Raw genomic sequence first — 15,268 nt, 5'->3', positions numbered from 1 at the left:
CTATCGTTTTAGTCGGTGAAGGTAACCAAGATGCTTCCTAAGGCTCTATTGCCCTTTCGAAGCATTTTTGGGGCTTAATTTTCGATCTCAAACACAGGGGACGATTTCTTTAGATTGCTCCTTACAAAGACCCATTTGTAGTCGGAAGAAAAAGCCCATACAGTGAAAAATAAGGATTTCCCACTTAATGTCGCTGTTATTTGGCGTGCTTGTGCTCAAGTTTTGTCGTATTGTAAAAGGCTATAGCGAGGCCAAAATGGAACTTGATGGGATAATAAGCATGGGTTAGTAGAGCCAGTAAATTTTATGGGCTTGTCACGACCTTTTGGCATGGCGGTTTATGTATTTGCTTGGAGTGGTACGTGGACCATGACTTGTGCGAGCGCGTACGATGAACTCTTGTGTACCCAAATTGGGTTTCTTCTCAGTAAGGTGTTGTACTGGCCCGGGAATATATTTAGGCCAAGCCTTGGATTTTTTAGGCCTCAACGCTAAGTAAAGTTCTAAATGGGTAAGTGAATTACCTCTACTATGGTCTATATGCCCCAATTATTTACCTCGATGTGCTCAATTAATTACTCCTTAATTATGAAGTATGTAGGTAGAGAAATATTTTTGCTCACTATTTTTACTCAAGGTGTATCCTCTCCATCCTTCTCAACACTTGACACGTGTCCATAGGCCTAACCATATTTAACTATTTACTTTGTATTTGTGGAACTATAGTTATGTTAATGGACAAGTGTTAGGTGTTGAGAATGGTGGTGATGATACAGTGGTGAGCAAAAATGTTGTATACAGATCCATTTCACTGTATTCCTTAGTGCCATTTGGGTTTTCAGTATAAATTAAAAAATATATGGGTTAATTACAATTTTGGTCACTAGGGTTTTGCTCGAAATCAATTTTAGTCATTGTGATTTCACTTTTCCTAATTTCATAACTGTACTTGCAATCGTTAACAAATCAGGTCCAAGCCTTCAATTTTATCAGTTTGGCAGGGATTTTATTGTCCTAAAAATTAAACAAAATTTTATAATCAAATATATAAAATCTTTTATATAAAAAAAAGAAGAAAAAAAAGGGGCAAAACCACCCCCATCCCCAGTGTAACCCCACCCCATCCTAACCTCTCGACCATATCCACCATTGTCGTTGGCAGCCATGAAAGCAAGCAAATATTCTATTAACATTGACTTTGAGAAGAAGAACCCATGTGAACTGCTTTATTTCTCAAAAAACACAAATGAATCCAAGCCATTAACCTTTAGTGCAAAGCTGTCAGGCTTCTCTCTCTCTCCTCCAAAATTGATCAAGATAGCCCACCCTAAAACCCAGCCTCCTCCTCCTCCGGCGAACCCAGCCTCCACCTCTGTCATAATTCTCTCTCTCTCTCTCTCTCTCTCTCTCTCTCATCTGGACTGTATGACATTGTATTTAGGGGTGGGTTGGGGTTGTCAGAGAAGATAGCCATAAAATAGCAATTACTGTACCTCCAGATTGGTAGATTCTGGAGAGAACATGGTGGTCCATTGTATTTGTAATTTGCAAAGTGTGTGTTAATATGAATTAGGTTGAGAATTAGTGTGTGAATATCTTTTACTGGAAGTTTGGCTCAACACATTCAGTCCTGGATTTTTGAAGTATGACGTGATTGATATGAGGAACTTGATTTCAGGTAAATCATGACATAATCATGCATTCACTATAGGATTCCTAGTTAGAGTTATTTTCACTGAATCCCTTTTATGTTAACCCTATTTTTAATAGAATTAGATTTTATCTCTTGAGATTACTTTCCTAGTTGGACTCTATTTTGGTTTAAGTAAAAATATCCTTTTTCATATTTGACTTGGAGAGCATGTTTCATTTAATACCAATATTGTTTCATTCTATAAACAATTGAGATTTTAAGAGACGAAATCAGTTTAGAGGGAAAACAATTGGGATTATTAGGGCCCGTCTGGTAACGTTTTATGTTTTCGAGAATATTTTGAGAATAAATTTGCATTTTTGAAATGAAAAGTTAGATTAATTAAACATCTACAATTGTTTTTCAGGTGTATTTTTGCTAATTTTAGTTCTAATTTTTTTTAATTCTGATATTTTTAGAGGCTAAAATTATTGTAAACAATGAAAAAAATTTAAGCTCAAAAACTACCTTATCTCCTTTTTTCTTTTTTCTTTTTCTTCTTTTCTCCTTTTTCTCTTTCCTCCTTTTTCTTCTTCTTTTCCTTCACATGGCTGCTTCTTTTTTCTCTTTTTCTTCCTCTTTCCTACTTTCTTCCCCTTTTCTTCTTCCTTTCCTTCCCCAGGCCGTTTCTTTTTTCTCCTTTTCTTCCTCTTTTCTTCTTCCTTTCCTTCCCAGGCCACACCCACTCCTCCTTCCTTCCATGGCATGAATCCCATACACCCACCCATCTCTCTCTCTCTCTCTTGATCCACTAATTAATGGTTGTGATGGTTTGATTGGGTGATGATGGTGGTTGAGTTGGGTATGTGGTGGTTCTTCTTCTTGTCTCTGTTTTTTTTTCTTCTTCTTCCTCTGTATTTTTTTTTTCTTAATTTGCAGATTTGTTTATTTTGGGTCGGAGAAGATGGGTGTTGTTCCTGTTGGTGGGTTTATTGGTTGTCAAGAGAGAGAGCTAGAGTTGTTGATGGGATGCATTCTTGTGTCTTCGGAAAACACTGAAAATGAAATCACTGAAAACAACTTTTTTTCATTTTCAACTTTTGTTCACAAAGTCAGATTTGTTTTCAGAAAACGTTTTGTGAGGGAAATGCACGAACGTGTTTTGTGAAAAACAGGAAACAAAAACAGAAAACAAGCTCTAAAAACATTACCGAACGGGCCCTTATTTTCCTAAGAGATGAAAACAATTGTTTTCTTCTATAATATTGTTTCCAAATTGGTTTTAATGTTTCTTTGTTAGAGTGAAAGTCATAGAACTGACGAAATCAATTAGGATTCTAAGAGTGTCAAATCTAATCAATTGCAAGATATTGACTCGTGGGTTTTTACACTTCTCTTGAAAAGAGGAGAATGAGTTATGTATAAAACATGGTGTGCATCTTTTTTACACCAAAAAAAAAAAAAACAGTTTTCCTATATTTTGTTTGAGCATATAAAATTCTTAAGAAAGTTACTATGCATATATTTGATATAAATCATCAAGTGTTATATGTTTACTTGGTAATTTATCAAACACTTTAATCATTCATTTGCATTGTTCGGTAACTCATATGGTTGAGGGCACCAAGACCGTGGTGGCGGTTTTCCTCTGGCGAGCTTGAAGTAATTATTACCAGTATTGAGTTCAACATAAGGAGTGTCGAAGATCATCCCATGACAGAAGATGAATTACGAAGAAATCGGTAAATATTATCTAGAATGTGTCCAGGATAAGTGTGTAAGTTACTTCTTGTAATCATTGTTCTATAGTGGATTTGTGTTAGATTAAGGAGTCTCGTGGATTTTCCTTATAGGTGAGGTTTTACCACGTAAAATAATTCTCTACGTGTTCTTTTGTTTTATGTTTAGCACGTTTTAGGATTGATTAGCCATATCAATCCTGCTACCGAAGTTTAATTGATATTAAACATTTGGGATTTGATGGAGTTTTAATATGAACGCTTCATGTTCATTCTTTGTCTTATAATTCATATTAAACACAACCTTTTTCATTTTTTATTTACGAAAGGACAATAAAGTCCTTGTCCAATTGTCGGAAATAAAGGCTTGGACCTGATTTGTTAATGATTGCAAATGCAGTGACGAAATTGGAAAAAATTGAAATCATGGTGACCAAAATTGATTTCGAGCCAAATCGCGACCAAAATTGTAATTAACCCAAAAAATATGTGTCTTCTTAAGCATATGGCACGGACCCAAAACCGCCCTGCTGCCTAGGGTTTTAGAATGACCAGTAGAATTAGAAACATGGTGGTACCTCTCTACAGCTTGAACACCCCCAGATTGGGCTATTCAATAATTTCTTGTACAATTGCTTCCACAGCTAACAGATTTCTTGTTGGAGACCTTAAACCCTCACACATTTCTCTTCAAAATCATCTACTTCACAGATCCATCACCTCAAAAATCTCAGCAGACCAACACAATTTCACAGTCGCTTACCTCATAAACTCATGTGGGTTGTCCCCAGAAGGCGCAATTTTATCATCCAAATGGGTAGAGTTGCAATCCTCACAAGGAGCAGACTCTGTTTTGGCCCTTTTGAGAAAGCATGGACTCTCCGAAACCCAGATCTCAAAGGTTGTCAGGTCACGCCCTACTATTCTTGTAGCTGATCCTGAGAAAATCCTTTCGCCCAAGCTTGAGTTTTTCAGCTCTGTTGTAGTTTCAAGGGAAGACCTTGCGAGAATTCTGTGTTTTAATCCCCACCTTTTGTTAAGAAGCTTGGAGAATCAGATTATACCCGCTTATAATTTTCTCAGGAGTCATATTTCCGAGGAAAATGTAGTTTCTGTTCTGAAGCGCAGTTCTTGGATTTTCCGGGAAAATCGCAGAAAGAATGTGGTCCCCAATATTGAGCTTTTGAGGGAATTGGGTATGCCCCAATCATGCATTGCTCTGTTGGTAGCTCACAACACTGAGGTCTTGATACACAAGCATGAAAGGTTTGCTGCAGCTGTGGAAGAGGTTAAGGCAATGGGATTTGATGTGAATAAATCAACTTTTGTGTTGGCACTAAGAGCATTGTGTGGAGAGAGCAATAAGTCCATATGGAATCGAAGCCGTGAAATTTACAAGCGGAGTTGGGGTTGGTCTGATAATGATTTGGTCTCTGCATTCAGGAAGAATCCACAGTGCATGACTATGTCTGAGAAGAAAATAATGGAGGTAATGGATTTTTTTGTGAACAAGATGGGATATTCTTCAGGAGTGATTGCCACATACCCTCTGGTTTTGTGTTTCAGTTTGGAGAAGAGAATTATTCCAAGATGTTCAGTTGTTAAAGTTTTGTTGTTGAAGGGGTTGATAGATGAAGACTTCAGTTTGTGTTCTGTGTTGTTGCCTCAACCGCATAAGTTCTTGGAGAGGTTTGTGACCAGATATATAAACCAATTACCTATTTTGTGGGATGTGTATCATCTAAAATTGGATGTCAAGGATGTGTGATCTTTCTGCACTGTACTAGAAGTTGTGTGTGCTTAAGGTTTCAGTTATTTGATAAAGATGAACAAAATATCTTTCATCATTCATGGCATTGGCATTGGTTCCACATTTCTATCATATTGGTTTTTCTGTGTAGGGTATAAATATAAAAGTTACATTTTCATCAACTATTGTGCAGGCCACAGGAATATAAACTATACCATATTGAAAACCTCATCAAAATGTGAGTTAGAATTGTTGGGACGGGCTTAAACTAAATCTGGTTGAGCCCTTTAAAAAAAAAAAAACCAAATCCAACATGTTATTCATATTTTGCTGGATTTAAGTCATTTGTTTGGTTTTGCGACCCCCAAAGTCATTCGTTTGTTTGTTTTTACTCAGAGAAAATCAAATCGAATCAAATCACACATCGTTTGGCAGCCATGCCAAATTTTATGCATGTATATAAATGGTAGTTAGAGCAGTGTTTCTATAATGTGGGTAACCACAAGTGCGGGATAACCACTTTTGCCTTGCTGATCAACAGGTACTGTCCATGCCAATCGATCGACGGTGCAAAAAGAGGTTATCCGCAGTTTACTGTACCATAGAAAACCTGCGGTATAGAGCCCTCTTTCTTGGTAAGACTTGGTAAGAAGACAAAACCTTCAATTCAACTGAGACTAGTCGACACTTTACATTTTAACCTGTTTGCCCATAGTTTCCACCTAAAATAGCCTCACAAGTCATTGCTTCATTAAACCATCAAACATTTCATACTTGAGATAGCGTATAAAGTTGCTTCTAACTAAGGTAAACTTTAACCATCATCTTATTACTTGTAAAGGAAAAAAGAAAAAGAAAAAGAAAGTATAAATGGAGGGAGAATAAACAATAAAAAATATGAAATCAAATTAAATACATGATGAGCTTTTATGTTTAAAATTTATTCAGACTTTCTCTGCAGTTGATGAGATGAAGAGCCAGCGGACTTGAAACTGGGGATTTGAAGCAAAAATCAGCAAACTTTATTTCCATATTTTAACGGATTTGTCGTGACTAGTAGAGGCGACCATTCCTGTGACTGGTGACTGTGCTAAAGCTGATATTACACCCTCATGAGCCTGAATGGTCATACACTTATTCTCAGCCATGTTCCAGAGCTCCAATGACTGCAAGCAAATTTAAAGAAAAAAGCAGCATTAGCATCCTATAACATACATCTGAAAAAGAAAACTCAGTCTCAATGGTTTACAGAACGGATGTTCTCTCAAGTTAAATTTGGAAGAGGATAAGAAAGTCCACTCTATTTTACATAGCATTTGGCCGACAGATCACTATGGAATTGTTCTATTTCCATGTGATGTCTTGATGCAACATAATTGTGGCCAAACAACCTACAAGAGTTGATTTTTATTTCTAAGTGGCCGCTGACCAGGCAGTTCTGAGAAAATAATATTCTAAATATTTCAAACGTAACAGAATTCGTGTGCAATCCAATTTTTCATTTCACGTCACCAAAACAAAGCAAAGTTTACCTGGTAGCCTCCAATGACCAAGAGAGTGGAGTAGCTTGGATGGAAAACACAAGAATGGAACATGTTTCCACTGGGACTGAGTTCATGAATGCACTCTCCAGAGGATAATGACCACACTCTGACAGACTCTTGACTGACAGATGCCAAATAATCTCCATTTGTATCCCAGCAAAGAGAGTGTACCTCTGTGGAGTGACCCTGAGATTCAAAACATTGTGCTTTACGATCAGTAACATATCAAAACATAACCTACTTTTCAAACTTGATTGATTAATGAAACCTTTAAGTTTCATTGAAATTAACAATTGCGAATCATACCTGCAATGAATGTGTCTGCCTGTCACTCTCAGCATCAAATATAGACACAACATTTCCAGATGCAGCAGCAAGAAACTGTCCAATTCTTGGCTGGAATCTCACCTGTGCTGAGCCTCCCTGGATCATTAAATGACTGATATTTAGAACAGAAAATAAACAAAAATTAATCATGAACTTCAAACAACTAAAGGAGAGTCCCAATACTAACCTTAGAAACGCGAGTGCAAGAATACTGATTGATATTCCAAAAGCGAATCTCATTGTTAGCATCACAGGAGCAGAAAAGGTCATTCTTCTTAGGATGGAAATCAAGTGACATTACATGTGAGGTATGCCCTGTATATGTCTGTAAAGGATAGTTTGGCTGCAAAAATGAACTCAACCCTTTAGAAACCCAAAATAATAAAATGAGCGGAAAGGAATAAACTAAATATAAGTGCCCTTTATAAATGCAGACCAAAAATATCACTGGTGATAAAGAAAAAGTAAGTCAGGAAATTCTTGATTACACATGTCAAATACAAGCACCTAATGCATACTATGTTCGGATATTCCAGCACATAAAATGGACCTGATGCCATTGATAACATACGAAATATAAAGAAGTAGAAGCTATAAAATAATGAAAGCAGAAGTCAAAAGAGAGGTCAAATATCTCTCTCTGAAGGTAGATTATAATGACAATGTTGTAAAATATACAGTATCTTATATACCATATCATGTTTGAAAGTTCAAATAAGTGAAAATCCATTCTTAGCATTCATGTTACACTTTAAATAACACCGATCATGCTTAGCTGACTATCCTGGGACATACATGGGCCAAAAAAATATATAAATCTGAAATTTTTTAAACCTACGCCTTATCACACCATTACCTAAATTCCATAGTATATTAAAAAATCTTGAGTCTCCTCAAATTGAATTTACAAACTAGCAAGATTGTCATAATGCATGTCATCAATAAGACTATCCAGTTAGACAACCTCACACATTATATTGTAACAAAACTATGATTCCTTTGAGAAACAATAAGCATTCATGAACAAGCATAAAAAAATGAAGAAGTTGCCTTGCCAACTATTTTGAATAATTATTTCAGTCGGGGTCCAGATATTTAATTGAGAATAAATCAAAACCAGAGGAAAGGAAACCAAAAAATGTTTATGGAAAATGCATTTGGCAACATTAAAATGAAACAGAAATGGAAGCACAGAATTTACTTCAGCAGCATCCCAAAGTCGCACAGTTGTGTCAAATGAAGAAGTTGCCAACTGAGTTGAATTTGGTCTAAATCGAACATCAGTAATTATCAAGGAGTGCTCCTCTGGTGTGCTTTCAGTTTGCAGTGTTTCCATATTCCAGACAACAACCTACTGACATGAAAAAACGAAAGAAAATCATTCACATCATTCCTTTTCTCATTAATATTGAAATTTGGATAACTTAGGATTGTTTGAATCAATTGAAGTCACTAATTTATTGAATTCCAAAGTAAAAGTTTCAGACCATCTGAAAATAGCATCAATCTAAAACCAGTTCTGTTACAATTATCAGATAAGAATTACCTAAACCCAATTAGTAAATCAATTATTTAGCTTACAACAAGACTTGAACTTGCGCTCTACCCCTTCCCCATCCAACCCCAATGCCACCTGAGTTGGAGTTTGCGCAACTATAGCACCATGGAAGAATCAGGAACACCACAGATTCTCTACTCATATATACCAGTTCTTCCCCTATGCGGATGTTCGGAAGTTATTACCATGCCGATGCCATTGTAAACAGGGAGGAAAGGAGGGAGGAGTGGTAGAAAATACATGCTGTCCGTACAGTAATAACTTCTGGACGTCCGCAAAGGAGAATATCTGTGTATACACACACACACACACACACACGTATATGTGCGTTTTCTTTCCCAAATAATCCTGCCTTGATTGCACAGGTAGTTAAACCCACAATCAAAAAGTGTTTTACCATTGATCTGCATTTTCCCCATAAGACATTATCACACACATCTTACTATGTAAAATGAATGCCTTGCCTCCAGTCGGAAATACTATGTGAAACTGGAAAAAGGCCATTCTGGGAGAACTTTATAAAATCGCAATCATACAGAGCCAGTGACAATGCATATACGCCAAAGCCATTCAACCATTTTGGTAAAGGGATCTTCAGGGATACAGCGAATTCTGGTATCAATCTATTTTTTCTTACATGCACCTCACTAAATCAGTGTTAACTTCACATTTTATCACAAATATGGGGTGTAACAATCAGTAGAGATGCTTTGTTTTAGATAAATAATCAAAATAATCAGAATGGCTTTCCCCGGAACTAAGTCATAACATATTTCCTGAAGTATCTTCTGGACCAAAATAATACAAGTCAGTAGTAACTAGTAACAGCATCATTCATGTGAAGCATAAATGAATAAACACTTTACAACATTATAATAAAGTAATACTAGGCTGAACAAATTTTTGTACCACATTTCAATACAATAATGTGGCAAGTGATTTGTACAAGCAACATCCAAAGAGAGAAAATCATTAATTGAAATGGCATGTACACATTATTTGCCACATGATCTAGTATTTCAATATGGTGCAAAAATGTGGTGTCTCTAGCATTATTGTTCACCCAGTATCTTTAGAAATTGTAATTCATTCCCTAGAGGGAATTATACCTTCTTGTCATGCCCAGCACTGGCCAACAGTTTTCCCTCTGAAGAGAAATGACAACAGACAACTTTGCTACTACTTTTACGTATTGAACCAACTTCACTGAAGGAAAAACCTGAGTTAAAGAGAAAAAGTCACTGCTGCAGTCAGTTGGATCAATTAACACTGTACTTAATAGCAGTAATCTTGGCTGCAATGAATTTAGCAAGATTGTCTCTTGGGTTTTGGCATAAAATAGTTTATTAGCAAGAAATAAGGCAGCTAGCAATGAATTCAGGTTGACATCACCTGGAAAAGACCATGAAGGAAGACTGACCAGAAAGTACACGTTAGAAGGTCAAGGAGGGGAGAAAAAAATATCTACCACTAAATGGTACAATCTGCCAAGTAACCAAGAGTCTGGCTCTTGCAGTGCAGGATATTGATGCCCCGGAACCAAAATACCCAATTGTATTGTGGACCCATTGGTTGGTGGTGAACATTCAACCAGTTTTGGAGCGTATCCCAAAGGGCTTCTCTCTGGGAAAGAAGAGGAGGTAGGTGGTGATAATGCTGGGATAAAAAACACACATGGTCATAGGTTCCTTCTGTAATAAGGTTCCTGGGTTGCATGGACCCAATTTGCCACGCATGATCCTAGTTTCAAGTTCAAGCTCTATGCTTTGGATGATGAAACACACCTTGGCAACAAGGTGACGAAGGAGAAGCTGTTAGAGACAATTGACGGGTAGAAGAGCAGTCATGATGGCCACATTTTTAGGCTAATACCATTAGTTGTTTGGATATCATGAATCATGCATCTTTGACCATGCTATCAATGAACATTTAACAAATTTAGGAGAAAAAAACATTTTCAAACATGAAATCATCTATACCCTTTGAAGCTTCTGCAGAATGTGCAGGGTTCCGTTTCAATGTGCCAAAAAGATCCCTTCCATCTCCATCATCATGTGATAAAAAGGATTCCACATTATCTTCTAAGGAGCCAACATCCCCAAATTGTTCAATGTCATCCTGCAATTGAAAAAATGATTCAACAAAGACTTTTTAAATTTAGTGTGGAAAATCTGTCTCGAAGCAAGCACAATTTGCTAGAGTGGTCCCATTAGATAAATCAGGTAGCAGACACAGATTGGAGCCATTAATCTCAAGCACCCCAATTGGACACGATGTTAAAAGTATAAATAGTTATAACTTATAACTTATGCATGGATAATAAAATGGATATGTGGGGAAATGAGAACTTCGGAGATAAAATTTTGCAGTCAAACACAAAGTATAGCACATTTAATTATATGAGATTCAAAAACCTCAGATGATAAGAAAATACGTGTCTTGCTAGTAACTTTGTACACACAACACCTTTATCAATTCCACATCCATTGAAACATGGACCCAGCTAATAAACATAATCAAATCATTAGGAGCATCAAATTTCCCTTTTCCATCCTTCACACATGGTTTTAAATCAAGATATTATTGGAAAAGGTATGAAAGTAATTAGTAATTGCTTGTTCCAATTAAATGTCTACGGTGAAGACTATTGCTTTTTTGGATCCTAATGATTTTACTTGCAAGGAATGTCATGTCTTATGGAGTCCTGAGCATTCAGATTAACCCTCCTGTCTGTAGATAACGAAGGTTAAATATCTAAATTTTACGTACCAGCTGGTTTGTGGACGATGCAAGGCCACCAGTTCCATCTGCGCCATACATCATAATACTTTTCGGAACGCTACTGGCATTTGGCAAATTACCAGCCATAGAAACTCCGTCTCCAGGGGTATGGGTGGATGGCGTTGATGGTTGAGAGTTGGGTGAAGGACCAATTGTATTTCCTGTACCAGTACTGTTAGCAGCTCCAGAGGAAGAAGGCCCTTTCCTCTTGCGGCTATTCTATTACATGATAAACGGCCATTAGTAAATAATCTAATATATATATATGTGTGTGTGTGTGTGTTTTAGTATAGTATCAATTTGGTTCATAGAAAAGCTCAGACAGAATTAATATTCAAACATGTGACCTCAATTAAAAATTTAGCTTATAGCAGTGAAGGGAAAATAAAGGACTTGACATCACTGTATCAACAAAAGCAAGCACAACCTGTTGTACTTGCTGAGGCTGCAAAGGATCCTGTTGTTGTTGAGAAGAAGAGTGTTGCATCTGTGACATGTTTATCTGATTGAAACACAGCAAAATTAAGAGAAACGTCATCATTATGTCTGTTTTAAACACACCAAAGGTTCTGGAAAAATCATCACAAAGAGTAGTTACTCTTAACCAACCATATGACTTATAAATCATTAGCCCTAGAGATGTTCTTTTATACACCTACACTAAGAAAACCCAAACCTTATGCAGCAGCAATCCTATATATTCAACATAAAAGTGCATAGGAGGACCTATAGAAAGATATAACATTTATAATCAAGAAGGAGGACCAATCTTGCCAAGCTTGTGAATAACATCTTACCTTCGATGAAGTTGACTGCATAGGAGAACCTATAGATCCATTATTTGTGATTGGCTGACCATCTTTGGCATTTAAATTTCCCCTAGGAAATCCCCTCATATCTCCATAGATAGGTGAGCTACCAACATTTCCTTGTGCCTGAACCTGTGCTAAAAGCTGTTGTTGTTGCTGCGAGAGAAGCTGAAACTGAGTTGCACCTTGCAGAAAAGGCTTTTGAACTTGAGCACCTAAACCTGGCCGCATCTGGTCAATTCCCTGTATTGGCACATGCCTCAGTTAAAATCGTCAGACCAGTCATATTTACAACATGAATCCCTAAGACACATGAACTTCAGAATACAACTCACAGTTAAAGGCCAACCCTTCAACGGAAGACCACCAACTCCTGGGTTCAATCCTGTATTCCAAAGAAAGAAAAAATAAAAATAATTCTTTTAACAATAATTAGAAAATTTAACAGGAAATTTTAAAAATATGACTTCTCAGGCATCTCCACAAGCATATTGCACAGCGACCCAGTTTGACACAAACAAAAGAACATTACTGAACTCCTGGGCTCAACACTTACATCCCCACACTGTTTCTAGAGTGGATGTTTGAGCACCAAGGCATGCCAACTAAGGAGCTAGCCTAATATTCAGTGCGATGAGGAACAGTCACCTGGCCTTGTAGGTACATTCATTTAATTTTACACGGAATAGCATTTTAACATTTTCCCTTTGATTTTCTTTTTATTTGGTTGCAGCGGGCATGGTCTATAGCTGTAATCTCATTTTGAGCATAACTTTATTTTTTTTCATCACAAAGTTTAGCTTTGACATAACAAATATGCAATAGCATAAAAGATAATCGCACTTTAAGGTATAGGAGAGACATAAATAGAAAGGTCGTTCTCAAATTACTAGACATTTACCTAATAGAAAGGTCGAAATATTATTTAATCTGAATTATACCTCATAAATTGTAGATTGGTGTTAGGAATGATGTGGAAGGAAACAAAGAAAGTAGGAAAGTGAGCATAAACAAACATAACAAAATCAAGATGCTTTTAATCCTTCCCCTGTCTAGTAGACAACATAAAATTCTATGCCTCTATTTTGATTCTTAAATTCTTTTAAGAACCAGGAAGTCATACCTGCATTCCCCATTCCTGGTTTTGACTGCATCATGCCCTGCCCATAAATTGAAGAATCCATAGGCAAAGATCTCTGAGCAGTGCCCATGTTAACTTCACTCTTTATGTCCTACAGACAAGGAAGAAGCAAAGCTTTACTAAAATTAGAAAGAAGGAAAGGAAGAAAACAGTACAATTAGTGTTGTGTAAGTAGTTACTGTGGTCTGTTGACTTCGAGCCTGGATTTGTTGTAATGCCGCATTAACACTACCAGGGTTTCCTTGAACCATCTGACTGTATTAGCAAATGACCAAGAAAAATAAACTACCAAAATAACTAAATATCAGAAAACTGTGAAAATATGATCTTCCAGTTGCTTACCCAGGATGGTTTGTTGATTTCAGAAGGGCCACTCTAGCATCAAGGAGTGGTTGGGATGTCTCTGAGTCAATTGGATTGGGGTGTTTCACACGTTCCTCATACATTTTTGCTGCCAGTGCACTAGCAGTAGATTGCCCAAGCATTCCTTCAGAGCTTATTGAATTTAATGGACCACCAAGGGGAGGATGATTAGGATCCCTTCGTTGCATCTGAGCTTGGCGCATTAGTTGCAACTGCTGCATTTGCAGCTGTTGTTGCTCTTTTGCTTTACCTTGTTGTGCCTGCAAATCAAGAAAATAGGAGTGCATAAAGAGGTCAGTTAAAACATCAACATAAGTAGCACAATTAACCTAGCGGCCACATATATAGCATTAAAATTGAAACAGTCACCTCTATATAAGCTGCGGCGGCCTCAGAATGTTTATCATTTGTCCTCGCAATAAAAATGTCCCAAAACACAGACCACCATTCAAAAAGAAACCCCCCGGGAGCATCAATGGCTGCATATTATATGTAATAACTAATTACAGTTAACTTGAAGTGAAGACAGTACTCTTAGAGTCCCAAGTCAATAAGCGTGATAAATTGATAAATTGCTACTCAAATTGATTGGAAGCGAGCAGCATAAACAATAGGACCATTCCAAACGGATCTAATCTAGCCCAATTCAACAAGTTGAATAGTATTACCAAAGTAATTATAAGCACAAAGAAGAAGTGAATAAATTGTTTGCTATTGTTTAGTGTCCATTACCTACTGGATCCGGTGCAACCTTCCCTTCATTCATGAAAGACTTAGCAGTGGCATGCAATTCTTTCTTCACTAAATAATCATAAATGTACACATCAAGCCTATAGACAAAGCAAATTAACCAAATTTAGCAAAAAACCCACTAACAAATACATAATACATAATCAAATCATGTAACAGTTCACTAATAAATAAATCACAGTATGTACATCTTATCTGCTTCCCAATTACTCTGCGCCATTGTGTGGGTCAAATTATACAAGTCAAACTGCCAAAAACAAAGAAAACCCAATCAGCTTTGCAATCAAAATCCAAACTTGCATTACCAAGAACATAATCGCAATTTAAAAGAGAAAAATTTACTTCTGGTTTAAAAAAATTAAAAAATAATTGGGGAGATTGTTGAATTGTAACTGCATTGCAGTGACAGGACCAACCTGAGAAGAAGAAATTGTTGGATCAGAGGCTATGAGAGAAGGACGATCGTCGTTGATCAAGCATGCGCTGCTGACTCCACCAGCAAGCACACAATTTTGTAATAGCACACGAAAATTGAGGGAATTTAAAAACTCTTGTGTTATTGGGATTTGAGAATTTAAGCAAGAAGACGTGACACGACGAGTTAGGCTTTGTCAATTGTTTGTGATCACAAAGCACACGGAGTTCCTTCCAACACTTCCAAGTTTTACGCTGTAAATCACAACAATTTGAACTTTAACCGAAGCTGATGAGCTTCTTTTCTCTCTGTGTGTTTTTTTCTGTGTCAGTGAAGTCAATGACGCGAGCTTCTTAGCTTTCTCCAAACCTCGGCCTTGGAGCCCGAACCTGGGCCGCTTTGGTTGTGGGCTCTGTACAGTACAGTCGTGTATAATTCTAGAAATTTAAAGCTTTTCT

General features: G+C 37.0%; 2 protein-coding genes across 2 annotated transcripts; one reads left to right on the top strand and one right to left on the bottom strand.

Moving 5' to 3' along the window:
* The first annotated feature begins 3,897 nt into the window (after nt 1–3,897).
* Nucleotides 3,898–5,223, top strand: LOC103324335 (transcription termination factor MTERF15, mitochondrial-like). The gene has a single exon (XM_089044709.1). It carries the CDS (start codon nt 3,920–3,922, stop codon nt 5,138–5,140), a length of 1,221 nt encoding a protein of 406 aa, XP_088900835.1. The 5' UTR covers nt 3,898–3,919; the 3' UTR covers nt 5,141–5,223.
* A 614-nt stretch (nt 5,224–5,837) lies between these two features.
* LUH (LEUNIG-like protein) lies at nt 5,838–15,233 on the bottom strand. The gene is made up of 18 exons (XM_008226383.3): nt 14,812–15,233; nt 14,584–14,642; nt 14,378–14,475; nt 14,015–14,124; nt 13,625–13,905; nt 13,462–13,537; nt 13,265–13,373; nt 12,477–12,526; nt 12,130–12,384; nt 11,760–11,834; nt 11,321–11,551; nt 10,531–10,669; nt 9,661–9,770; nt 8,195–8,344; nt 7,181–7,336; nt 6,973–7,089; nt 6,655–6,852; nt 5,838–6,288 (listed from the first exon to the last, which is right to left on the bottom strand). The coding sequence occupies exons 2-18, from the start codon at nt 14,613–14,615 to the stop codon at nt 6,145–6,147; spliced, it is 2,331 nt and encodes a 776-aa protein (XP_008224605.1). The 5' UTR covers nt 14,616–14,642; nt 14,812–15,233; the 3' UTR covers nt 5,838–6,144.
* Nucleotides 15,234–15,268: the final 35 nt, after the last annotated feature.

The sequence above is a fragment of the Prunus mume genome, linkage group LG2 (assembly GCF_029339155.1).
Source record: "Prunus mume cultivar Tortuosa linkage group LG2, ASM2933915v1, whole genome shotgun sequence".
Taxonomy (NCBI): domain Eukaryota; kingdom Viridiplantae; phylum Streptophyta; class Magnoliopsida; order Rosales; family Rosaceae; genus Prunus; species Prunus mume.
The sequence above is the reverse complement of the archived record's forward strand: the minus strand, read 5'-3'. Positions and strand labels throughout refer to the sequence as shown.

Excerpts from the sequence above, each read along its gene's own strand:
- LOC103324335 (XM_089044709.1), top strand. The coding sequence starts at position 3,920 with ATGACCAGTAGAATTAGAAACATGGTGGTACCTCTCTACAGCTTGAAC.
- LUH (XM_008226383.3), bottom strand. The coding sequence starts at position 14,615 with ATGGCGCAGAGTAATTGGGAAGCAGATAAGAT. Across the intron at positions 14,125-14,377 it reads GGTTGCACCGGATCCAGTAG|CCATTGATGCTCCCGGGGGG; the intron begins GTAATGGACACT and ends TATAATATGCAG. Across the intron at positions 10,670-11,320 it reads CATCGTCCACAAACCAGCTG|GATGACATTGAACAATTTGG; the intron begins GTACGTAAAATT and ends TTTCAATTGCAG.